Source organism: Cryptomeria japonica, chromosome 4 (assembly GCF_030272615.1).
Source record: "Cryptomeria japonica chromosome 4, Sugi_1.0, whole genome shotgun sequence".
Lineage (NCBI taxonomy): Eukaryota > Viridiplantae > Streptophyta > Pinopsida > Cupressales > Cupressaceae > Cryptomeria > Cryptomeria japonica.
The window spans coordinates 599,408,277-599,434,324 of NC_081408.1; the positions used below are offsets into that span (position 1 = coordinate 599,408,277).

At 36.8% G+C, this 26,048-nt stretch overlaps 1 protein-coding gene across 4 annotated transcripts; it reads left to right on the forward strand.

Moving 5' to 3' along the window:
- Nucleotides 1-25,660, forward strand: LOC131040319 (ras-related protein RABA4d). 4 transcript variants are annotated; one of them, XM_057973211.2, is made up of 4 exons: nucleotides 1-275; nucleotides 538-657; nucleotides 883-1,186; nucleotides 24,847-25,660. In XM_057973211.2, exons 3-4 carry the CDS (start codon nucleotides 963-965, stop codon nucleotides 25,292-25,294), a joined length of 672 nt encoding a protein of 223 aa, XP_057829194.2. In that variant the 5' UTR covers nucleotides 1-275; nucleotides 538-657; nucleotides 883-962; the 3' UTR covers nucleotides 25,295-25,660. The 4 variants fall into 4 exon arrangements, with proteins under 4 accessions (XP_057829194.2, XP_057829196.2, XP_057829197.2 ...); XM_057973213.2 differs by having other exon boundaries at nucleotides 57-275; nucleotides 827-1,186; XM_057973214.2 differs by having other exon boundaries at nucleotides 57-275; nucleotides 538-614; nucleotides 827-1,186.
- The last annotated feature ends 388 nt before the right edge of the window (nucleotides 25,661-26,048 follow it).

The window sequence follows — 26,048 nt, forward strand, 5'->3', positions numbered from 1 at the left end:
CATGCAGCCACGTCACTGTCATGGGAAACCTTTTTAAATTTCGAAGGCACCTTCCTTGGACTGTACTCCTTACTCTTTCTTCTCTCAAATGACGGGCCGGATGTCTAGATTTTTGAGTTTCATATAATTGTAGTAGACGACTTCCGTCTTCTGATGTGGGAGGCAAAGACGAAATTATATTTGTGTAAACAAAATTCAAGAACATTTTTCGTCATCATGTTACGATTTCATTATTTCCCAACAAATTCTTCGAAATTTAAGGAAATTCAAGCGTGGTATGTGTTCCTTGCTCAAATTCTAAAATTTTACGCATTTTTAAATATTTTGTGTATAAAATAGTGGAAATTGAAAGAGTCTGCACATTTTGATATATTTCATGGAAAAAATGGTGAATTTGAGGAAATTTTCACATTTTCATGTATCCTGTTCGAGGAATGTAGAAAAATTTGACAAGCAATAGTATTAGTTAGGACCTACTCGAAATTCTGCATATGCTGTGATTTTTGTTGACTGTGCTAATTTAAGTTCATTTTGCAGACTTGTTCCAAAAGCCCGCAAGACTTCTTGTGTTTTGATCTCAATTTCGCGGGAAGTGAGAAGACTTTAATGTTTTGGTTAGTTATATTGTTTGCTTTCAGTGGCGACAATATCCACGCGGTAATTATAAAATTCTCGGTCAAATTTGACACCGTTGGCATATTATTTGGTAGAAAAGGATAAATTCAATGTTTTTGCATCTTATATCTTGACATAGTTTAGCATATTGTTCGGCCGATTTTGTTAAAATTGAAGCTAATTTTTAAACTATATTTATTGTAATTCGTAGGGCAATTTTGTTCATCGTTTGACTTGACCGGTAAATTTGTTCAACGTTGCGTGTAGATCCGTGTGGCTGCATAGTTTGCAAATAAGCTTTTTATTTCCTCTACAAAGAAGAGAGAAGAGTGATAAACAAGGCAAAGATGAGCTCTTTCGGTGATTTCAATCAGAAAATAGATTATGTATTAAAGGTTGTTCTAATAGGGGATTCGGCAGTAGGCAAGTCGCAGCTACTTTCCAGATTTGCAAGAAACGAGTTCAATTTGGATTCGAAGGCTACCATTGGAGTGGAGTTTCAGACGAGGACGCTTGTCATCGATCACAAGACTGTCAAGGCACAGATATGGGATACTGCTGGACAAGAGAGGTTTGTTTCAATTTGCCGTTGCGCTTTTAGTTTTACGTTGATTTGGTGGCTCTTTTAAGCATTTATGACATAAAACCCTAGAATATGGACTGGATCAAATTACGCGTGACAAGTACATTTTTGGATTGTCTGTACAACACGGCTAAACCTACCAATATTATATCGCTCAATTTTTACAAATGCTCGTGTTTTGGCGGGTTTTCCCACTCCATGAATGGTTAATTGCACCCTTTTTTATCAGGGGCAAGCATACCTTCAGTTTCAATGTTGCAACTTTTCCTTAGAAATCACCCAGGACATGCACCTGGCCTCCTTGTTTGCTGAGACACACTGCATCCATAGTTGGATGTGGTATATAGTATATACTTAAAAAATTATCACTTCTTTGAGGATATGCTCGTCCAAATTGATAAAATTCCAGCTCATTGTTGCATGCCTGGCATATGATCAGTAATCTTCTAATAGTATTGAAAATGCAATAAACACATGGCTAATTGTATAGAGAATTATGCAATTAGCAAGTTTACCCATGTTGACAGGCTTCTTCTGTGGAAAAAGCACACAGAGGAATAAAAAAATACGGATTGTCATAGGGAAAAACGAAAGAAAACATACATATTTGAAACACGCCTACAAAATGGAAATAGAAAATTGTATTTTGGAAAAGACTTAGATATTTATTTATAAGGAAAAACTAGGGAAAAATAAATTAGAAGCATATATAGATCAAACTGACCAGCTGAATAAAACACAAGCCTTACATAGTGATGTAAATTCATCCAGTTATCTATCGAGTAAACCTGTAGAGTTCTATGCCGTCTTTGCGATTATGCAATGCAAAATCTAATTTTACATTCCAAATCGCGTACATAATACCTCTAGTAAGTATGTCGGAATTTCCTCATACTTTAGCTGTATAGCGCCGTGATCACTTCTCTTTTTCCATGGACCCTTGCATTGACTTTTGTGGAAGTTATTCCATCCCACCCATCTTTTAAGTGAACTAGTGTGTTATACTTTTCTATATTTTAATTAAAAAAAAGGTTTAATAAGAATTTGGCACTGGTATTTCTGCTGGTATTTCTATATTTTTTAATAGTTGAAGATTTAAATGGTCCATATAGTGTTAAGATTCCAGCTCATAGCTGTATACCATATAGATTAGTTTACTAGGATTATGGAAATATGGTAACTTAAATGCTGCTAGCATAAAGTTATAAACTCCTGTAATAGGAGTTGTATCTTTTGTTGTCCTGGTTCTGCCAATATGAATCATGGATTAAACAGAGAAACTAAATAAGGCATATAGTCTCTCTGTTTTTTTAATTTTCCATGATTTTCCTGTCTGGCAACAAAAAATGCAATTGCTAGCTATAGAACCTGATACTATTAGAACTGTGTTTACCATGTGGCCACATATATTCTGGAGCAAGCATATGGAGTAGGGTGGTGAATCAAGAGAAATTGCAAATGTATTTATTCTAATTGCATGGGGATCAATGCATACCAATCCATACAGTTTATGAATGTGCTAGATGACCATGTTTTTTCTTTTTGATGTTTGATGGGCACTTTTCAATATCCATTACTATTCTAAAAATTCTTGTTGCGGTGCAAATTGTAGCAAGTGCTCTTATTTGTATTTCTTTGTGACAAATATAGTGTTTGAAACTTTGAAATGGAGAGAGTGTTATGGAGAAATTTGGATTTGTGTATAATGATTTTAAAAATTGGTCAAATTGTAGTCAAATGGCAAAAAGTAGAAGTGGATAGATGTGCTTTACTAGAGTGTATCGCAGTCTGCAGTATGGTTGTTTGGGACATTGCATAAATGGATGTCTGATGGCCTGGTTGTCTTGTTGAATAGCTGGAAAACAAACAGTTTAAAATGTTCTGATGATGAATATCTAGCTCAAAGGCCTTGTTTTAATATTTTTGTCGTATTTCTATCTTTTGGCTTCAATTTAGAGTTGGGGAACTCATTGTAACAACCCATTTCATCAATAAATAAAATTTTACACATAATCTCTCTCAGTTTAGCCTCCATCATCATTGACATTCTTATTGATGTTCTTATTCTTCATTATGTTGATAATGAGATCCCAAATTTCTCTAAGCTAAACTTTATCTTCCCAGTTGATGCGTGGGTGCATTTCAATATCAAGCACTGTTTTAAAATACTTTCTTGTGCCACAAATCACAGCAAGTGCTCTTGTTGTTTTATGAAAAATATGGTGATTGAAATGGGAAGAGAGTTATGGAGAAATTTGGATTTCTTTAGAAAAATATGGTGCTTGAAATGGGAAGAGAGTTTTGGAGAAATTTGGATTTCTTTACAAGTCTATTTACTTTGAAAATTAGTCAAATCATAGCAAAATGACAAAACATAGAATTAGATGAATGTGCCACACCAGCGTTTTACAGGCAGCAGAATGGATGTTGAGGGACATTGCACAACTAGATGTCTGGCTGGCCTATTTATCATGTTGAATAGCTGAAAAACAAAGTGTAAAAGGTTCTGCTATTGAAAACCTGGCACAAATGCCTTCTCTCAATTTTTATTTCTCAAAATTTTCTCTTTTTGAATTCAATTGGGTTGGGGGACCTGTTACAACCCCCAGTTCACCGATTACAAAAAATCTAATGCATAATCCTTTTCAGTTCAGACTTCATTATTGTGGACATTCTAGTTGATATTTTTGTTCTCCATTATTAATGAGCTCCGAAATGTAACTTTTTGATGTTGAGGGGTGCTTTTCAATTTCAATTGCATTTCTATTAAATTCTTCTTGTTTTGCGAATCATAGAAAGTGCACTTGTCTTGTTATGACAAATATGGTGTTTGAAGTGGGAGTGTTATCAAGAAGTTCTGATTTGTTTACAGCTTGTAATGTCCCCTTTTGTAATTGCCCTACTTTTTACCCTAAAATCGCAATTCCAAGTAAAGCAAGAAATGAAAGAGAGTTAGAGATATCATTTACCAATTAAATTGTTGAAACAAGGGAGATTTTGGTTGAGGCCCTACTAGGGTTAGGGACATTATTTTAGTCATATGATATATCTAATTCACTAATAGAGTTCAATCATAGGGGGGTTAGGGTAGGAGGCATGATAGAGTGCCTAAAGTGGTCCTCTACCCTAGGCCCAAGAGTGGATATACCATCTTGTTGATGTGTTTTTTATGACATCATGCAACACAGAATAAAATACTAAGTATTCTATCCTCTTTTGAATAAAGACTTCTTGGATGCTAAACAATGTGATCAAACGAGACGACTCTAAGGTTCCGATAGTCAGGTCTTGACCTTATACATGGATAGACTCAGTGACTGTGATGTGATTTGTTGGAATCTTAAGGGGGGCTTACGTTGAACTTGAATGTTTGAATGCTGTTGGAATGTGAATTTTACTTGATTTGGAAAAAATGAGGGAAAAGAGATGAAGGATTTAGAAACACTACACTACTCCTAAGATCAATGATGGCATTGGATCATGCTAGGATGAACACATTCCTTAACCAAGCTTTGTTTTGCCATGTTGCCAACAACTACACAAAGCTGATACGATCTTCCAAGGAAGTGTGAGGTTTTCATGCCGTGAATCATTCACTCAAACACCCAATACACTAGTGCAACTTGAATAAACATATCTGCAATTGAACTCGGCACATTTTGATGTTCAAGCTAACTATGCACTACAATTGAAAATCATCTAGTTACAAATAGTATGAACAAGGAATTATCAACATCCACACATTACTCCATCACAATCAAAGAATTTCATCTAACATGAGAATCCAACTAGAAACCATGCAATTATATAGAAGAAATAACACATTCCAACATATCTTCAGTGAAAAAGATGTTTATTCACAAGCTTGGCAACAAATTCTGCCTTCTCCTCCTACTCTACTCTTATTATTTGCTTGCTACTTGCCATTAACCTTTACAATTGAGGAAGTGGAGCCTTATATATTGCTCTCAATACAATTGAATGGCTAGGATTAAATCCACATCAATGGGCCAAGATTGAAAGACAGAAACCCTAATTAGGGTTTGTTACACCCATTATATAGCATTTAATGCTTGACTAATGATAAAATTACATTTTATAGGACACATGTCCATCCTTGAATTTCGACCAATTAATGATGGGGTTAGGTACATTGAACTTTGTGCCCACATGTGGTAGTTATCCTCCTTGTTGGATGAACTGAGTGCATTGAATCTAGACATGTTGACATGGAATGATATGATTAGGTTGATGATGATTGGGCACCACCTCAACTTATTCCTCTTGATACTCATCACAAGTGTTTGTGATTTGAGGCAATATCTCTTGGTACTCGATATTTCCAAGTGTCTGATGTGAAGATGGTGGGAGATATTCCCAATTTGCATCATTTTCTAACTTAGATTAACTCTTTTGGAACTATCTTCTGCCTTGATCACATTTGCATTCTCTTTCTCTTTTGTGGAGACCTTTTCTTTGATGTCTAGAACTCGGTCATGCATTCCATCCTAGCCTTGAACTTGGAACACTTCCTTGCTATACTGGCAATAATTCTTGGATTTCCGGAGGAAATTCAAGATATTTGAAATATCTTCCTCCGATGTAGATTAATGTCTTGAGCTTGAACACCTTGAACACGATCATGTTCCTTGCCACTCTTGGAATGTGAATCTTGTCCTTCCTTGCGGTGTCAACTTGAAGTCTTCATATTCTTGAGTCTTGACGTTGAGGTTCTTGCACATGTTGTAAAGTCTCCTTCATGCTTGGGGATTTTTCTTGTTCTCTCTTTGATGTTGATGATTTTGATGCTTACTTCCCATGCATTCTTGTGATTGCTGATGAAGTAGTATTCTTCTAGATTAGTCTTGGTAACCTTTGACGTCACAGCTGCTTCCTCATCTTTGTATTCCTTGCATCAAACATTTAAATCTGGAAAAGTTGACGTTTCAGGTCTGGAAATGGTGATGTTTGGTCTGATTTTCATCCTTATATGCCCTTTGCATTTGCATCTTCTTTCCTCCCTGGATGTTCATCTTTCTTGTATCAATCCTGGAAAACAACATACTTTGAATCAAAACCCCATAGAATGAATGAGAGTAATGCTAACTTATCATAAATCATGCTTTCAAACATTCATTCAAACCTGGAAATGACTGAGTTTCATTTTGAAATTGATGTTCTCAGTTCTGAAGTCTGATCAATATACTGGTGAAATTTACTAACTTTATATGTTTCTAGGTCTGATCTCAGACCTACAGGGAAGTCTTCTCTATGATGGCTGGGTTTTTTGGGAGGTCGGGCATGTGCCGTGGATTTGAGGAGGTCAGGCATGTTCCTAAGGAATGGTTGGACTTTTTGAGGTGCAAGGAACATTGCCAAGACCTGATCGGGGATTTAGAGGTGTAAGGAAGGTGCTCAAGGAATGTGCCAGGGATTTGGATCGGTAAGGAACATGCTCAAGAATATGCCATGGATAAGGATGGGTAAGGAACATTGCCAAGACAAGGCTGTCCTTCACCTTCATCATGGGGAAATCTTCACTCAATCTTCTTTCAAGACATTTTCATCATCAGTGATCACATCTTTTGTTTTCTAGACTTTCAAGTCACCTTGCTAGGCCGGGGATTTTGGGTGATGAGGAAGGTGCATTTTTTTGGAAGGTCGGGGATTTAGGATGATGAGGAATTTGCCTATGGAATGGTTGGAGATTTTAGGCAGTGAGGAATGTGCTGGGGATTAGGATGAGCAAGGAACATCTGCTTTGAAGTTCGGGGATTTGGAGGTGTGAGGAACATGCCTAAGGAAAGTTCGGGGATTTGGAGGTGTGCGGAATGTGCCTACTTTGACTGATTTCAGGTCTGATTTCACTCACTTCAAGTTTGTTTTTCCCCCCTTTTCATCAACTTCTCCTCTTGTCTTATCAAATACCAATATTGTTCTTTCCTTTCTCAAGACTTGGATCACAAGGACAAAATCCTTACCTTACTGCCTGGCCGTGGATTTGGGTAGTGAGGAATATCCTGCCTGCCTGGCTTTGGATTAGGATGTGTGAGGAAGGTTCCTCATTCACCAAGGCAGTCACATCATCACTTCACTTCAAATTGCTCATCACTTCTAGGCTCTAACCTAAGGAAGTCCACTTGTTCACTTGACTACCTATCACCTCTAAGACTTATACCTTGACCTGACCGAGAACTTGCACTGCATTCCTTCTCAAGCAAGAGGTTAATACCTAAAGAAACCACTGCCAAGCTAGACAACTAAACTAAGACGACTAACCTATGAGCAAAAAGTGGGGCCCCCATTTGCAATGGGGTGATGTGTGAAAACGTCACAACACATCCCTCTTGGCCTCATGTGGCCCTTGCCATCCATGTGAGGTGGTGTACCTAATAGCTGTTCCCCCTCTTCTTGCCACCCGTATTCTCCTCCCTATGATTGGATTTCCTTAACCCAATAGTCAACCATGGTAGAGGTTTGAGACAAATCTACAATAGGGTGTTCAGAACATCCTTCCCTTCTAAGCCCAAGGGCGGGGAACTCCTTGCACCCCCTTGGGCTTATGGGAGTATCAGTCACCACCATGAGGTGGTGTGCTTAGAAGAGGACCTCATAACTGTTTCCCCTCCTTGTATTCCATCACTAACCTTCTCATGATTGGTTGCAGCAACTTAGATATTTGTCATTATGGCCTATATCCAATATGTGAGGAATCAGGCATACTATGTTATCCATATCACATCTATACACTAAGATAAAATGGGTGCCTGGTCATTACTGCAGAGCATCACGTAGTAAGTTCAGACACGTCACCTAGACTGCATAATATCCTACACTAAGCATAATTATAATCTTATACATCCCCAGAAGAATGATTACATATTTGATATTACATATGTTATTATTTATCTATTATTGGTTTATTACTATGTGAAGAGTTATCCATTAAACACCAATATGCTGCATACCACAATTGAGTAGTCATGCTACAACCTGCCATAAATAAAGATTTTTTTGATTGGATCTCTATCTGCCCGATTGCCATATATATACATAGGGAGTCAGTCTGATGCTGATCAATCTACCTCCCTCCCTTATCTTCTTTTCTTCCTATCCGATGCCCCCTTCTTCTTGGTTTCTCCAGCATGTCCTTCTCTATATGCTACTTAATTGCTCCATGTAGGTGGTTGTCCTTTGGACGTTGATGACCCTTCATAAATCCCAACTCTTCATAAACCACTGCCTTGAATAATAATCTTTATTTTATTTTCAAACTAATCGTTTGTCCCTTTATTCTTATGATTACATTAACCTTTAATCAAGATTGCTTGCAATAGATAATGATTGCTGTTCATAATGTTTTCAAGAAAATCGTGAAGTCTTATACGAAGACGATTTTTGCAGAGCTTCTATATTCTTTTTATGGTGGGGCATGACACAGCTCTATTTGATATCTTTAAAAATTGATCAAACATAACCAAATAGCAAAAGTAACAGTCAATGGATGTGCATTATCAGAGACTTTTGCAGTCAGCAACATGAACATTCAGGAATATTGCAGAATTGCATAATAGAAACCCTTTCTTTTTTTATGAGATACTATTTCTCCGTCCGTAACCAAAAAACTAGAAGAAATCGTTGTTATATCAAGCAGTTCAAAACAATTTAACAGCTTAGTGCCATTTCAAACGGTTCAATGAAACATAACAAATTTAGTTTATCCTGATATGCCTGTGTAGAGGACTCCACTAGTGAATTTTTAATTTATTTTATTACTTTCAAAAGAAACCACATATTTGGCTTCCTTTTAAAGTAATTTTTAGTGTACACCAAGAGAAAATATCCTTTAATTTTCCAGAATCTTTTTTTTAAGGTTCTTTCGTTTATTCTGACATGTCCTACATCAAAACAGTCGCAAAACTATTTTTTTTGTTGTATTTCAAATGTTGTTTTTATTCTTAGCCAGGTTGGAGTTTGGTCAAATGATTTTATCCTGTCCTCGTAAAGGGCACAAATTCAAATTCCAAAGTCTAATTTCCATACAACTTTGTAGATACGAACATTTAACAATCATGCAGGGAAGGGCCTGATATGAGGGTATTAGTCACTTTTGTGGTCGGTCTCTTTTCATTTCTATTTCATCTATCCTGTGGACAATGTTTCAGGCTTCAGCTTGGTGATAGTTGAAACTAGCAACCTTTTGCTGTGATTGTTGAAGTATTCTCCTATTGGTTAAGATGGGATGTGAATTTGAACATTGTTGATGCATGTTATCGATTGTTATATTTTCTTCAAGTATGGACAAAACATATTGAATGTTTTCCTGCTTTAGATCAGGCATTCAACACAGATCTGCCAATAGCATTCATCCAAGTATAATCATGATTTAACTTGAAACCAGTAAAGTTCTGCTTTTATTCATCATAGTTGATCTATGGACTCGTGTGGTAGATAAATCCTGAGAAAGTTAAAGAACCATATATATATATATAGCATTTCAATTTTTAGGAATTGTTGTGAATTTTTATTTTCTAGTATGAAAATCACAAATTTTTAACTTTGTCAGAACTTCAAAATAGTCCTGATATCCTTAAGGATTTCATATGTTCTGCACAAAAAGTAAGCAAAAATCCTCAAGGAAGAAAATATTGTTCCATAAAATTGAAGTGAATCTTGATTTTCATTCAGTGACTATGTTTGGAAAAGAACTGAAATAATAACTGTTTGGTGAATCTTAGCTGCTAGAAACTTTTCCACCCCAAATTTGTTTGGAAAGATATTGCTCCTCGATCATAATTTCAGCTCCTTGATAATCAGCAGTTGGAAATGGCTTGACTGTACTTCCTGCATTGAACAGAGACAAAAGCACACAAATCTCACTTGACAATTTTTTCAGTTTCGCCAATGATATCCTTAATTTAGGAGAGACTTTACCTTTGTTAAGAAGCCAAAACGAGGCATCAGATTTAAAGGTATGAAGACACACAAGAATTACCGACAGGGATTTAAATTAAAGCTGGAAACATATTATTTGTCTAAAGAGCTAAGTAATTTTTTTTTTCCAAGTAGTCACACATCTAAATTTCTAATAAGCAACGTACCAATAACTATTGGAAAATTTAAAGACAATTTGAAGTCTGAAGGGGATGAAACTGCAGAATTAAAGTTTTAATTAGAGTGACGCCATGGTTATTTTGAAATTTAGGACTTTGAAAAGTGTGCTAGTAATTTTTTTCTATTTACTTTTATTGAACAGACAAGAAATTTCTATTATCCTATTTTAGATGTTCTCAAAGAGAAGGATGACAGGCTTGTAACAAGCTGTTAAAGAGTAAGCATGATGAAATATTTTAAGGATTCTAAACTTGAAGAGAACGTCTTTCTTTCTAAAGTTGCTCATGGCTCTGCAGGCATCAAAAGTGCCCCTTGGTTCATTGCTACTTTTGGTCAGTTTCTGACAATGCATTGTTTAATTTCATGAATTTCATTAAAATAAAATCTGCATAATACAAGTGTAAAATACCAGTTGAAGGCCTAAGGTCATTTAACTATAATTCATCATGAATTGCTGCCCAAATATAAGCCTAGGCCGTGCAATAGGCCTTCAAAATGAGTCGCTTTCTGTATGAAGGCCCAGGCCATATAAGTAGAACCATAGTTGAACTACTCACCAAAAGCAAAAACTTGCCAAGGCCTGAAAAAAAAAACTCGGGAAAAACTCGGCTAGTACTCGGCAAAAGCTCAGCAAAAAACTCGGCAACATAAAAAATTGCTTAAATTTAATTAGAAATGCATTTTTTGCAAAATTTAGTGAGGAGATGCATCCAATGAGTCAATAAATGAGAACACAAAAGAAACAATCCGAGTTTAGATATATTTGATTGATTTAAATGCAAATTGGTTACAAAATGGCATCCTCTTATGGAATGCTGGTGGCTGATAAACTGAAACAAAATGAAATAGCAAATTGTTTTTCTAAAACTAAAAGTAAATACTCCATCAAAACATTTTACATCTTCCTCTTCTTAGCTCTCCTCTTCTTAGCTCTAGTGAAAAATAGGGGAGAGATAGAACTAGAGGGTCTAGTTCTAGGAGTCCGATGTGCCTCCTCCACCTCGCCAAAATGAGGTTGAGCGTAGCACCCCTTGCAGGGGTCTGAGGGTCAGAGAGAGAGGTAGAGAGATAGGTCTAGATCTTGGGGGAGAGAGGAGAGAGTGAGATTGAGAGTGGTAGAGAGAGGAGATGGAGCCAGAGTGATAGGAAGATAGATAGGTCTAGAATTTGGGGCAGACAAACTGAGTGAGGTAGAGAGAGCGAGAGAATGCTGATAAGAGCTTATTGATTACTGAAATTTGACTGTCTGAAAATTAAAAGATCTTCTAAAAGCTAGAATTTGCATTATAACTCCTACAGATCTGAAACCACTCTCAAACATCCTGCCAATATATACATGAAATATAACTTAAAGTATAAGAAAAGAAAAAGACATATTGAAATGTGACTTATGCTGATAGGAGCCTACTGGTTACTGAAATTTGACTAAGTACGAAAATTTAAAAGATCTTCTAAAACCTAGAATTTGCATTATAACTCCTACAGATCTGAAACCACTCTCAAACATCCTGCCAATATATACATGAAATATATTCTAATGAAGAGAATGAGAGTGACTTGAAAAAAAAAAATAGATAATTTTTTGACATGTTTGGGCCTTTTTTTTTAATGCAGCTGAGTTTTTGTGATTGTGCGAGTTAAAGTCGTAAATACTCGCAAAGCAAAAAAACTCGCCGAGTACTCTATGAGTATTCCATCTATGAGTAGAACAGTACTTCAGATGTTCAAGATAGCTCACAAGATTTAAATCTGAACCAAATAAAATATGGATATATAAAAACGAACTAGAAGCTTTGATCATAAGTTTTCCCTTTACCAATCATCTCAATCTTTTCTTTGGCAAGATTCAGTCATCTTCAGGGGTGTACATGCAACATCTAGAGGAGCAACATCCTTAATGAAGATAAGAGTTTAATAAAGGAGAGGATTTGATTTAAGGGAGAAGGAAGTCCTTTTTAAAGGTCCCCATATTCAGCTATTTTAGAATTTGTAATTTTGTTTTCCTTGTCTACTAGTTTACCAACAAATTAGAGCAAGTTGATTACCTTTGCATCTGAATCTTTTCCATTAGTCCAGAAATTGAAGCTGTAGGGCTGAGATCTGTTTTCCTTTTTCTTTAGACTTTTAATCACAATTAATTTCATCTGTCTTCCTTATCAAACTTCAAAGAAACTGGAAAAGTGTGCCTTTTATGTTAACTTCTAAGCTTCCAAATAGGTAGAAGAATCTTTTGTTTCAGTGGGCGGATGCTGTAAATGATTAATTGTGACATGATTAGCAATGGAATATCATGTTCAAATGGTCCAACTTTTTGTGCCAATTATTTCCTTTAGAATTCCATAATTACTTTATTTGAAAGCCAATTAAGTACATCCATATTGACACACATTAAAGCACGTCACAATAGTTTTTATTCTTTTTTTATTTCTGCTGGAAATAAGGACCTCTTAATGGATTTACTACTAATGTCTAAATCTTATTCCCTTAAAAGAAAAAGGAAGTCTAGGAAACTTTACCTAAAGAGGATTTGAACCAGACAATCATTGGTTGAGTAGTGGAACTCTTGTAACTGTGATTACATGTTAAGTCAGGAGTTGATCCAAAGTCTGGATCTTCCTTTCAGGATTTTCAACTTATCCTCTTCAATTGAATGTTCAACCACGTAGTAGCCTTTGGAGAGTTCAAGTGCAGATGTTAATTTCTCAGATGGTAAGAAATGTGGATCCAATTTCCCAAAGCCAAAATCAACAGAATTTATAAGGGAGAGAATCATTTGAAAATTATTAAAATTTGAAATTATTTCATGTGTCTAACTTTGCAGAAGTGGCTGAAGCAGACTTTGCTCAAATTTCCTTGTTAGAGGCAGATGAATATGGAGAAGACCATTGAGATTAAGGTCATTTGTCTCTGGTGTAAGAAGGCACTCACCTTCCATAGTGGTGAAAACATATGTTTTATGCCATTAATTGATTTGTCGACTATTGCTGCAGGATATTTGCAGTGATTGATAATTTCTGGATAGGGGATGCTTCTAGAACACTGCACTTTAGAGCCTGGAGAATCCATCCAATTGAATTTACAAATGAGAGAATCATCTGAAAAATGATTTAATACTTTAAGTTTCCTTATATTTCTAAACTCAGCTGAAGTGGCTGAAGCAGACTTCATATAAACTTCCTTGATAGAGGCACATGAAGATGAGGAAGACTATAGCTCGAAGTCCTAAGCACCTTGCCTTCCACAAGGGTGAGAAAATATACGTTCCATGTCATTAAGTGATTCATCACCTACCATCACGGTATTTTATGTGATGTCCCCTTCCTAATTTGCCCTAGAATCACAATTGCAACAAATAAGGGTTAGGGTTACATCTTACCAAGTAAAATATCTCTTTAAATAATATGATTCTGAATTTGAATCCTGCAATCATAACATAAGACACGTATGCAAGATATGTATATTTAATTACTAGGGTCAGACGAGATCACATTGGATTCAACCACTATCCATAAGAGATATGATAGGTCCGCCTGAAGCCATTTCTACACTAAGCCCAAGAGTGGATGTCTGCCAGAGCCTCTTTTCTTGTTTAGCGGCTTGTACCTGCTTTCCCCATCAATGTCTCATCTTCCTAAAGACTAGTCTTGCGGAGTTGGGCGAAGGTCGTAAGGGGCTTCCTTGGCTCTTCTATGTAAGCGCCCTCTTCTCCTAGGAGCCACTATGGTCAACACTAGGATGGCCTACTTATGTAGCCCTCTTGTTACCCACCTCTTACACCCCAGGCCCTTCCCACAAGATGGGTTTCAGACAATCAGGCATAGCTTATATTCTATTATATAATCATACACTTAAGCATTATCTATTATGCATAAGCAGCATGTATATATATATATATATATATATATATATATATCACAATTGATTGTGAGAAGGGAAGTGCTGAGGAAGGCAGATCTGATATAATATCAGTCTGCCGTATTATGCTTGATCTGAAGATAAATTCCTTTGGTGTATATGTTGTTCAATTTCTATGAGTCTTCCTAGACTTATGTGCCCTTATGCTGAATGTTTCGATCTTCCTTGGTAATTGTTTTTGTTTACTGAATGTGCTTTGATCTGATCGTACTTGAGTAATTTGATGATTAGAGGTTCGTTATGAGATTCCTTGTTTCCCTTATCAGAATTATTTCCTCTTTGATCTGCTGAAAATAGATCTTCCTGATCTTCCCTCCCTCTCTTGACTGCTGGGCATTGTCTTCTTATATTCCTCCATCGGACTTAGAGGGTTATGTCTTTCCTTCGAAGTTGTGTCCTTTGGAGTGGAACATGTCCATTTGCTGCCAGGTTGTGACCCCTGGAATAGAATATGTCCACTCGTTGCTAATCGCACCTCTCCATAGTCTAATCTCTTCTCACAATTCATTATTGTTTAATCTAACTAATTCCCTATCCATTTTGGAGGAGATTGCTGATTGTAATGGCCCCATCCTAGTCAGGGACTTGGGATTGAGGAGTTAGCTTATTTTTGGACCCTTGTAGGCTAATAGAGTATGGATAAAGGGGTCAGTAATGCAGTATCTTGAGGAGTGGTCTATCTATTTGTTCTAGTTCATTGTTGAGTTCAGTTCTGGTCTTCATTTCATCAGTTTCTGACACTTTATGAGGATTTTCTATTTTTTAGGGAAAATTTGCTAAAAATAGACATGGTCCTATTTTCATTGGCATGGCGAACTGTGACCCTAGCTTCTGACAGATTCAGTTTCCGAGCAATAATGAGAGAGATATGAATTTTTTAGTGGTTCCACAGGCAATTAATATTTTAATGAAATATTAATATAAAATCATAAAGTGCATCACTTAAATTTATTTAAGTGAAGATTTATTATCTCCTAAGCTAGGCATGGCTTTTAGGGTAAAAGTTGGGAACCCTAAAAGCAAGTTATTATTTTTAAATCCCTAATTGCCAAAAATTGCACCTTTTAGGTATTTAGGCAGCCAAGATGGAAATTAAACCTCATTCTTGATATTGAGCATTTGACATTTTCTTTTGAGCACCTGGCTATGGCGGCTAGGGTTTGGACCTATTTTGGAGAGCGTGCATTCTTCAGAATTCAATAGCTTTGAAATTGTGAAAGATCAATCGAATTGTTGAAGCTTGGTTGGTTTCATTCAGAAGTCAAATTGAATTGAATTGGGGCAGATTTGGCTTCTTACAAGGCAGATTTGTTGTAGGATTTTCTTATTTACTGTTTTGTTGTTGATTCTTCTGTGGTTTGGAGGCTTCTTTTCCCAAACACACAGCTTGCTCATTTATTGGCACCATCTTCCACTGTTTGGGTGTCTTAGTATTTAAATAAGAGCAGATTTGAATTGTTCCAGAATAAAAATCAGAACTTTGTAAGTTGCTGATTTATTCTTTCTTTTCAATAAATTGGCTAAGGACCTACGGGTATGCTTCTAAATTCTCCAATTCATTGTTTCAGTTGATTAAATTCATGTATTATTCAATATGTGTTGCAAATTAAAGAAACCCTCTTTTGCAACTTCTGTCTATTTCTGAAAGACCATCTTAATAATTAAAAATTACAAGAAGATCTACAAATTACAGCAGGTTGAAGAGTTGAACCAGCAAGGGTTCATCACACTCATAGATGGCACACTCGCCGAAAACTCGGCGAGTGACAAAAACTCGCCGAGTTTTTGGACCTGGCGAGTAGTAATGACTTCTACTCGCCAAGAAAACTCGCCGAGTTTTTGCCAAAGACTCGTCGAGTTTTTGGCGAGTTTTTGTCAAAAACTCGGCGAGTTTTAAAGAAAAACTCGCCTAGGTTAGCATAACAGCAGAAAACGGCCAAAAATACATGCATTATTTGTTTTTCTATATGGTTTTGGGCTGAGAAGGGGGAAACTCACTTGGAAGGGCCACGCTGAGAGCCCACTATGCCCTCAAGTAATCGCCGAGTTTTTTGGTCAATCCGTCAGGATTCATATATGGAATATAACATTTAAGTATAAGTGACATTTCCTTATATCTTTCTTCTTTCTTATACTTTAAGTTATATTCCATATATACTGTCAGGATGTTTGAGAGTGGTTTCGGACCTCCAGGAGTTATAATGCAAAATCTAGTTTTTGGAGGATTCTTCAATTTTCCAGACTTAGTCAAATTTCAGGATCCTTCGGCGATGCCCCTTGACCCCAACTTGGGGCCTTGCCCCCAAACCCCCGTCAAAAAATATAGGGGGAAATTGCGTTGATGGAAGTAGGGAAAATTTAACCTCCAAGTTTGATTAGGCTCCATATAACAACATAATTAGCATTGAAGAAATCCTGGTATTATACATTTTAGAGTTGAAAGTTTGAAACTATGAGTATGAATGATGAAAGTTTGAAACTATGAGTATGAATGATGAAATTTCAAATATGATGAAAGTTTGAAAGTAGTTTTAGCTAGAGCTGGGAAGAGGAAGTTGTATTTACTTTTGGTTTTACAAAAACTATTTACTATTTTGCTTCCAGCCATCAGCATTTCTCATGAGGATGCGATTTTGTAGACACTTTGCATTTAAATATATCTAGAATCAGCTTGTTTCTTTTGTGTTATCATTTATTGACTCATTGGATGCATCTTCTCATTAAATTTTGCAAAAAAAATGCATTTTTTATTAAAATTAAGCATGTTTTTACGTTGCCGAGTTTTTCGCCGAGTTTTTCCGAGTTTTTCCCGAGTTTTCGCCGAGTTTTTTTTTCAGGGGCTTGGCGAGTCGAGCCGAGTCGCGAGTAGTTCAACTATGATCACACTGATAGAGGAAGGGTAGAGGATCTATTCATAACAAAGTTCCCAGACTCGGAATCGGCTCTGACTCGGCAAGGCTGACTCGACTCGTGACTCGGCTCGGACTCGGCAATGACTTGACAAAATAAGAAAACCCTTGAAATTTAGAGATTTTTAACGATTTAAAACTTGTTTCATACACCCATTATTGAATTAAGCTTAAAGACACTATAACATCATCAAATAGAAGCTAATTTGATCACATACATAAACATACATCCATCACATGCGTAGAAATGTAAATTGTAGCTGAAGGAATTAGAAAACATAGATATATAGAGTTATAAATGTTGTCCAATGTATATAAAATCCATGACTTCAAATGTTCCCAAACATATATGTAACTATAAAGTGTAAACAAAAACAAGTCTATGGCTCAGGCTCTGGCTCAGCCTCGTCTATCTGCCTCCTAGAAAGGCGTCTAAGGTAGGTCCTAGATGACTGAGTAGCCATAGTCTTTGCCTGTGATGTGTCAGTCTGAGTAGCCATAGGTGTTGTGCCTGATCGTGCTCTATCCTCCTCTGCCATAGCCATAGCCTCAGCCTCTATGTCTACTTGGTCAACCCACTCAAGGTCCTTATTAGTGAGGACTGGATTGGTGGACTCAGTGAGCCAATCGGACTCGGGGTCGACTTCCTCTAGAGTGATCGGAGAGGAGTCAGCGTCTAAAATCTGTCTGGTCCTAAGATAGAGGTTGTAATGAACAAAGACTAGATCATTCAACCTCTCCACAGACAATCTATTTCGCCTCTTCGAGTGGATGTGCTCCAACATGCTCACATCGAGAAGCGCTGCATGGCTGGCTCAATATGCGGGTGGCAATTTTTGAAGGTTTGGGGTTGAAGGCCCAAACATATGCCACCATCTATCTGAGATAAAGAAAAGAAAAAAACATTAGTCTTATGTTTTTTTTATTGCACTTTTTTAAGTGATGTCGGTCGGGTCACGACCCTCGGACTCGGCGAGTCACGCCCCTTGACCCGTCCGAGCTCGGGTTAGGGTCACCCGGCCCGTTGACTCGCGTGACTCGCCGCGAGTCACGGAACTCTGATTCATAATGCAATTGTTAGTCATTATATATACAGTAATCCTTATTCCATGCAATCTAAATCACAAATTGCTCTTATGATTGACGTTAGGAGAAGAGAAGTCATACTATCGTAAGCTAAGTCACCAGGTTTGAATTCGAATTCGAAATTCGACAGCTTTGAAATTCGAATGAAGTTCGACAAGGAAAAAATTCGAATTAAATTTGCCTTATGTAATTTTTTTAAATTTTTAATAAATATATGTAATATATCTTTTTAAATTGCCTAAATAGTTCAACATTGATAAATAGATTTGAAATCATTACAAAAAGATGACACATTTATAAAATATAAACCATAGGCAGCTTCCATGGCGGTCCAAGGTCGGGTTGAAGCTGCAATAGCGGTCGAAGGCCGGGCTGCAGACTGGAACTGATGAGTCCGTGCGACCTAAATGCAACTGGCAACCTCAATGCAACTCGCGACTGCAGAAAAAACGACTGCAAATCGAGCAATTGATGTGTGTTGCTATGTTTGCTGCCGTATTTATTAAAAAAACTCAATGAAACCCTAAAAAACGTAAGGAAAAAAAAAGTTTTCTGCAAACTTGTCATCCCTATTTTTCCATACGAATTTTATAAAAATTTTATAGACTGTTTTAAGTTCGGCGAATTTCGAACTTCAAGGAAGAAATTTGGCCGAACCTGGTGACTTAGATCGTAAGACAATTTCTTATTTAGGTATGTGTTGTGACGTTTTCACACATCGCCCCATTGCAAATGGGGACCCATGTTTTTTTTTTTGCTTTTTAGGGTTTTTTTTTTTTGTTTTTTAGGGTTTTGTTAGTTAGCCTTTGCATTTTTGAGTGCTGTCAGGGAGATCAATAGGATAGCAGGTCTTGCTGGAGTGAAGTCCTGATCCTGAAAATTTGGCTAAGTCTGAAAGTCCTGATCCTGAAATTTGGCTAAGTTTGGAATGTCCTGATCCTGAATTTGACTAAGTCTGGAAACTGAAAAACCTCAAAAAACTAGATTTTGCAATATAACTCCTGGAGGTCTGAAACCACTCTCAAACATCCTGAAAGTATATATGGAATATAACTTAAAGTATAAGTGACATTTCCTTCTATCTTTCAAAATGTCACTTATACTTAAATGTTATATTCCATAAAAATTATCCTGATAGAGAGTTCAGAAAGTCAAATTTCGCTCCTGTCCCTCTCCAAGGGTCCAAGGCGAATCGCTCATGTCCCTCACCAAGGGTCCAGAGCGAAAAAGCTTAGTGGAGTCATTCCTGACCTTGTTTGGACAAATTGAGACATCAAAGGCATGAAGGAGGATGTAATCAACCCATTGAAGATAGTTTTGAAAGTTAACAAGGCATAAATGAGCTCATAAAGGCCAGGGCGCTCCTGTCCCTCTCTAAGGGACCAGAGCGATTTTCCCTCAAGACAAGTTTTTGGCAAAAGGAAGGCAAGTTTCGCGTTTGAGGTGGGTGAAGGAAGACGCAATCGATCCGTTGAAGATAATTTTCGAAGCTAGCAAAACACAAGTGAGCTTATAAATGCAAAATCGCTCCTGTCCCTCTCCCAGGGACCAGGGCGAAAAACACATTAGCTAACCTTCCTCTCCAAATTCGGATGAATCCAAGTCAAGACGCAAGGTCAAAATGATGTTTAAAAGGTTTCACGGAGGAATGAAGTAACAAAGGCCATCAAGTTGATGAAAAATGGCTAGGGCGCTCCTGTCCCTCACCAAGGGACCTGAGCGAAATTTTCAAAATACTTAATTACCTAGCATTGTGAAATACTATTTCTTGCTTCCAGGACTCAAGATGAAGGGGGGAATGATATTCTACGTCTAGAAAGTGATTCAAGGTTGATACGATTAAGAATTTGTGCAAACAACTAAATGGCGCTCCTGTCCTTCACTCAAGGACCAGGGCGAAAATCTTGGGAAAGCACGTTTTTGCCTTGAAGAAGCGGGTTGAACATGCATAGAAGAGATGAACGAAGGTCATTGCTTACCTCCAAACTTGATTTGGCGATCTAAAGGACAAAGACCAAGGACAAAAGATGAAATCGCTCCTGTCCCTCACCAAGGGACCAGGGCGAAAATGCTTTAAAGTGCACTCATTTCAAAGATCGAATAAATTGAACTCGAAATTCTAAGTAAAAATGCCATCTTGGACGAGGTCTTGGACGTAAAAAACAAGAAGTGTGAGGTCCAAAAGGTATAGGCGCTCCTATCCCTCTCCCAGGGACCAGAGCGATCTTGTTGATGTCCATTATTTTCCCATGCTTAGGCGCCAATATCCTTCAAATTGCATTAAATGCCAAATTCAATAAAACCTTGAAATATTTTGAAATTAAATTGACATTCAATGATGGCGCATGGCATTTAATAATTAATTTTGAGCCTTAAAATCGAAATTTTTAATTATAAAGGCATTTGAAATTAATTATTATTAATTTAAAATCAAAAAAGAGGGCGCTTGGGGTATTATCTATTATTTGTTTGCAAAGTCGGCCTCTTTCTTTTTATTAATTTTATCTATTTTTTGGCCTATTTTTCCAAGTCGGCCCATGGGAAATGAAATGGTGAGCGCCTATATAGTGGGGGTATCTTGAGCGATGTTAATCCATCATTCACTCATTCACTCAAATGCGATTTGGAGAAGAGCAACAAGGTGTGAAATTTGGTCTAGGAAGGAGCGATTTTTGTTGAAGGCTAGAGGTGGAGCGAATTTTCCTCAAGGCGTTGAAGGCTAGAGGTGGTGAAGTTGATAGAAGAAGCACATTTTGAAGACTTCGATCCACATTTTGCCTAGCAAACTTGCTTAATTTTGCATCTTTTCTTAGATTTAGTTCTCAAGTGGAGGTATGGCGAGATTCTCCTAGTCTCAATTTTGAATTTTCAATTTTCAATTTCAAGTGGCTTAGTTAAATTTAGGAAATGATAATTCAAAGATTTATCATGAGGTTTCCTAATTTAAAACTTAAATCCTCTTTCTAGTCTATATTTCCACGTTGCAAAACATGTTACTAATTTTGAAATGTTGTGTAGGTATCAAGATGGCGACTCCCAAACTCGAAGGATCTACAAGTCGGAAGACTCTCATCAAGGAAAATCAAGCCAGATCAAGGACGGTCTCCTCCAGGACGATCAAGCAAGGACAAGGATGACCTCCTCCAGTCTAGCATCGACAAGGATGGCCTTCTTTGGACTAACATCATCAAGATAAGGGCGACCTTCTCCAATCCAGTATTCCAAGGCAATGTACATCAATCGTCCTGCACATCAAGGACACAAGAAGTCAAAGCAAAGTGTTCGTTGAAGAAGCAGATAGTTCCAGATGAACTAATTAAAGCTAGCTTCTCAACAACATCAAGTTGAATATTTACCAAGTTACAAGTGTCAGACGAGGTGGCATCCTAATCATCACTTCTCCAGTCAGTGTGGTCCACCTCAGCATTTCCAGATTCAATGTACTTAACTCATGGAAGGTGGCACAAACTCCGATGTACGTACCCCGGCTATCCATTGGTCGATTTTTCCAGAGAGGACATGTGTCCAAGCAATACAATTATTTCATTGGTCAAGCATTAAATGTTATGTAATTGTTGTAACAAACCCTAGTTAGGGTTTTCATTGTAAAATCTTGGCCATCGAATTGTATTGAGGGCACTATATAAGCCTTGGCATTTCATTATGTAAAGGGAATTAGCAATAGTTAGAATAGTTAGGCATAGTTGGAAGCAGTTAGAAGATAGAGAGAGAATAGCAATTAGAGTAGAGTAAAGAGAGAAGGCAAAGATTGTTGCCAATATGTTGTTGTAAAAGACTTGTAACTTCATTGAAGAAATGGTGAAATTTATGGGTCGATTCGACAATTTGCATGGTCTTTATACTTCTCATATTTGATTTCATGTTATTAGATGAGTGGAAGAGATGTGCTTGATTGATGATGAAATTCGTATATCCATACTACTAGCAGTTTGTTGATTGCAGACTTGCCTTGCGTAGTCAACTAGAATCATTCAGCTTAAGCTTAACTTCAATTGTCGCTTCTTCATTGATATGCATCAACCTGATGGTGTCTATGCCTGCAGTGATGATTTGAACATCATAAAGCTTTCTTTCGAAGATCGCACTAGCCTTGTAGAGATGGTCCTGCGATGTCAAAACAAGACCTAGTTAGAATTTCATCAAAGATCAATCATTGCTCCTACATTCCTTAGTATTAGGATTAGATTCTTTCCTCACCCTCCTCTTTTTTCCTTTTTTCAAGTCAAAGTTAGTAAAATCCTGTGTCCAGCAATATTCAAAGCAAATCAGAAGTTCAGGCATCAAATGTAAGTCCCCTTGTGATTCCAGCAAATCACATCATACCACAGAGAGCTTATCCACACGTAGAGACCCTACATACAAGAACCTTGAAGTCATCCCGATTGATCCTTTTCGCGACATCTTCAGCATTCGGAGGCTTTACTCAAGAGAGGATAAGGTACCCTTTAGGTATTTTATTCTGTGTTTGATAGTGTACAAAATACACGTCAACAGTATGTTGTCAGATCAGGGGCATGACATTTTATGTCTATTTGATTTAGCCTGTGTAGAGGATGCATATAGAAGTCACCACTTTAGAGTCTAGTGAATCTATCCAGTTTTTTGATAAGTTGTAGATTCCCAAGGCCATAGAATTAAATTCCATTGAATTCACAAATGAGAGAATCATCTTGAGATGATTTAAAAGTTCAAGATAACTAAAATGTCAACTTTGCTGAAGTGGTGAAGCAGACTTCACTCAATTTTTCTAGAGGCAGGTGAAGAGGGGGAAGATTAGAACCCCAAGCTTGAGCTTAAGGTTGTTCTTTTTGGGTGTCATAAGCATACTGCTTTCCACAAGGGACATAAAGTATATGTTTTGTCATTTAAGGATTTAAAAGTTACCATTGCAAGATGTTTAAGGAGGTCTGTTTGATTTAGTCTGTGTAGAGAATGCATCTAGAGGACTCCACTTTAGAGCCTGGAGAATCTATCTAGTTTTTTGCTGAGTTGTGGATACATTTTTCCAAGGCAGTAGAATTACAATCCATTGAATTTATAAAGGAGAGAATCATCTTAAAATGATTTAATATGTGAAATTACCTTATGTATTTTAATTTTGTTGAAGTGGATGAAGCCAGCTTCACACTGACTTCATTTTAGAGCCAGATGAGGATGTGGAAGACTAGAGCCCTAAGCTTTAGTTAAGGACATTTATTGCTGTTGTCATAAGCATCTTGCCTTCCACAAGAGAGAGGCAATATATGTTTTTAATTCATTGAATGATTCATCAGCCACCAATGCGAGGTATTTATAGACGTCTTTTTTATGTAGTCTGTGCAGAGGATGCATCTAGTTGACTCCACATAAGAGCTTGGAGAATCTATTCTTTGTTGAGAATATTCTATATAATACCAAACAAGAAATTGTGCTACCATTGAGAGTGTTTGCAGTGGTCAGTTTGATTCAGTATGGGTAGAGGACACACTTAGAGCCTGGAGGATCTAATCCAATTTTTTTGTTTTTAATGTTCCATGCAAGACTGGGATTACCTTTTGTTTAATCTTTTTTTTTTTTTATAGGTAATGGGCCGAAGGCGATAAGGTGTACATACCCTACTCCCTTGTGGGAGTTGAACTTGTGACCTCTCTTTCAAGATTACAAGTTCTCCACCACTAGGCCAACTCAAGTTGTACTTTTGTTTAATCTTTTGATTCTGGGGTCTCCATGCTATTTCCCAAGATGTAGATTGAGAAAAGAACTTCCTTAAGAGTGGCATTAGGAGTAACTGAAGAAATAACGGATCTTTACATTTCCTCTAAATTTCTTAAAGGAAGAAAGCAACCAAGAGGTATCTCCAAAAATCTGTTTAATTTTATCAAATTTATCAAGACAGTATGTGGATGGCATCACATCCAGGAGATCTAGCATCTTGTTCACGAGAAGATCATAGTCCAAAACATGGTAGTACTAGTAATAGATGGTTCCGGATTGGCTAAACTGTCTGTGTTCTGCCCTAAGATAGGAGCCAGAAAGTTGCTCTGAAAGTCATCACCTGAAGGCTTGCAATTTTCTCTTGCAGAAGATACCAAATGCCTATATGACAGGTTTGTCCATCCTGTCACATTTTAAATCTAAAACCTATTTTTTAGTATAATTGAAAGCTTTTTTATTTTGGTTTCCTGGATCCACTGTTTCATTTTCATTACTGGCATTTCTTTTAATTTTAGTTTTATTTTTCTTTATGCCACAATATTCTGAATTATGATATTAACAGGTCATATATAAACTGAATCATTAGTATCTATGATTGAGGGGTATTTTGTGTCGTAGATCTAACTTATAACTTATTGCCTGGATCACATTAAGATGTGAATGGTAATTTGCTTAATTTTTGAGATAGATTATTTTGAAACTAAGTGGTTTGGTCAATGAAAATTCCTTATGAAACACACACACACATTAAGCAATTCAAGAAATGGAGTAGCAACAAATGTATTCCTAACAACTAAGAGGTAGAATTAATATTGAAAGATGAAATGTGATGCAATGGATCTCTCTAAGAGTAGTTTCAGTGACTGATAATTGTTTTTTTTAACTGTTGTCTTCTTTCACAAATAACAGATACAGAGCAGTTACAAGTGCTTATTACCGAGGTGCTGTTGGGGCAATGTTGGTGTATGACATATCTAAGCGGCAGACATTTGATCATGTGGCTCGTTGGCTTGAGGAGCTTAGAGGCCATGCTGACAATAATATTGTTATCATGCTTGTAGGCAATAAATGTGATCTCAGTAATTTGCGAGAAGTTCCCACAGAGGATGCAAAAGAATTTTCTCAGCGAGAAGGTTTATTTTTCTTGGAAACTTCAGCACTTGAGTCAATTAATGTGGAGACTGCATTTATTACTGTTTTGACAGAAATATACAGGATAATCAGTAAGAAAGCTCTCATTGCAAATGAAGATCAAGCGAGTGGAAATGCAACATTATTAACTGGTACAAAGCTTGTTCTCCCAGAGGCAGATCAAGATGTTACCATCAAGAAGAAAAGTTGTTGTTCTTTAGCATAACTTTTCTGCATTTTGAAATAATACCTATTCTATTAGTCCAAGGCATTCATGATTTGTGTGTATACTATGTTGTATTTTCCATTATCTTGTAGCAAAGGCCGCCTGCACTTTAGAGCCATTCTTGGTCTTGCACAATCAATGGCATGCCAGGTTGGTATCTGCTGAGGAGACTGTATTTTCTTCTGTTTATCAGCCAGTACAATTTCTAATTAGCTTCAATGAGGTTTTAAAATGCATGATGGGAAAAAGGTTTTGCAACAGTTGCTGGGTTTGCCGCTTCTTTTTTGGAAACATTTTGTAACTTATCACTGTCAATATCTGTGTAACTCTTGTTTTTAATATTAATTCTTGTATATTATTGAGGAATTCTGGTAAGTTTAAATCAAGCACATGAGGAATCAGTCAATTTAAATTTGCTAAGCTGTTAAACATTTAATTTGGTTATCTGAAATGAAATAATGTGTCAAATTTTGTAATATCTTGAGAGATTTCATATGTATGCAATATGTTTTATAATTTACTTTCAGATATGTGTGTTGGCCTGTTTTAATAAATTAATAACTTGAAAGCTCTCATACTTGCAAATTTTTTGCATTAAATTTTTTATTGACTTCTGCTTTTCAATTTGTTAATCTTTTGTAAGAAACAAATCTGCATATAGTTGTAAACATTGTTTTATTTCAAGGCAGTTTTTGAGGTCAAAAGTTTGGATGGGATATTATATTCATAATAAATCTAGACCTTTTCATATATT

What these genes read in the sequence shown, in the direction of transcription:
- LOC131040319 (XM_057973211.2), top strand. Translation starts at nt 963, where the DNA reads ATGAGCTCTTTCGGTGATTTCAATCAGAAAATAGATTATGTATTAAAG. An exon ending in GATACTGCTGGACAAGAGAG is followed by an intron (nt 1,187 to 24,846) that starts GTTTGTTTCAAT and finishes CACAAATAACAG; the next exon opens with ATACAGAGCAGTTACAAGTG.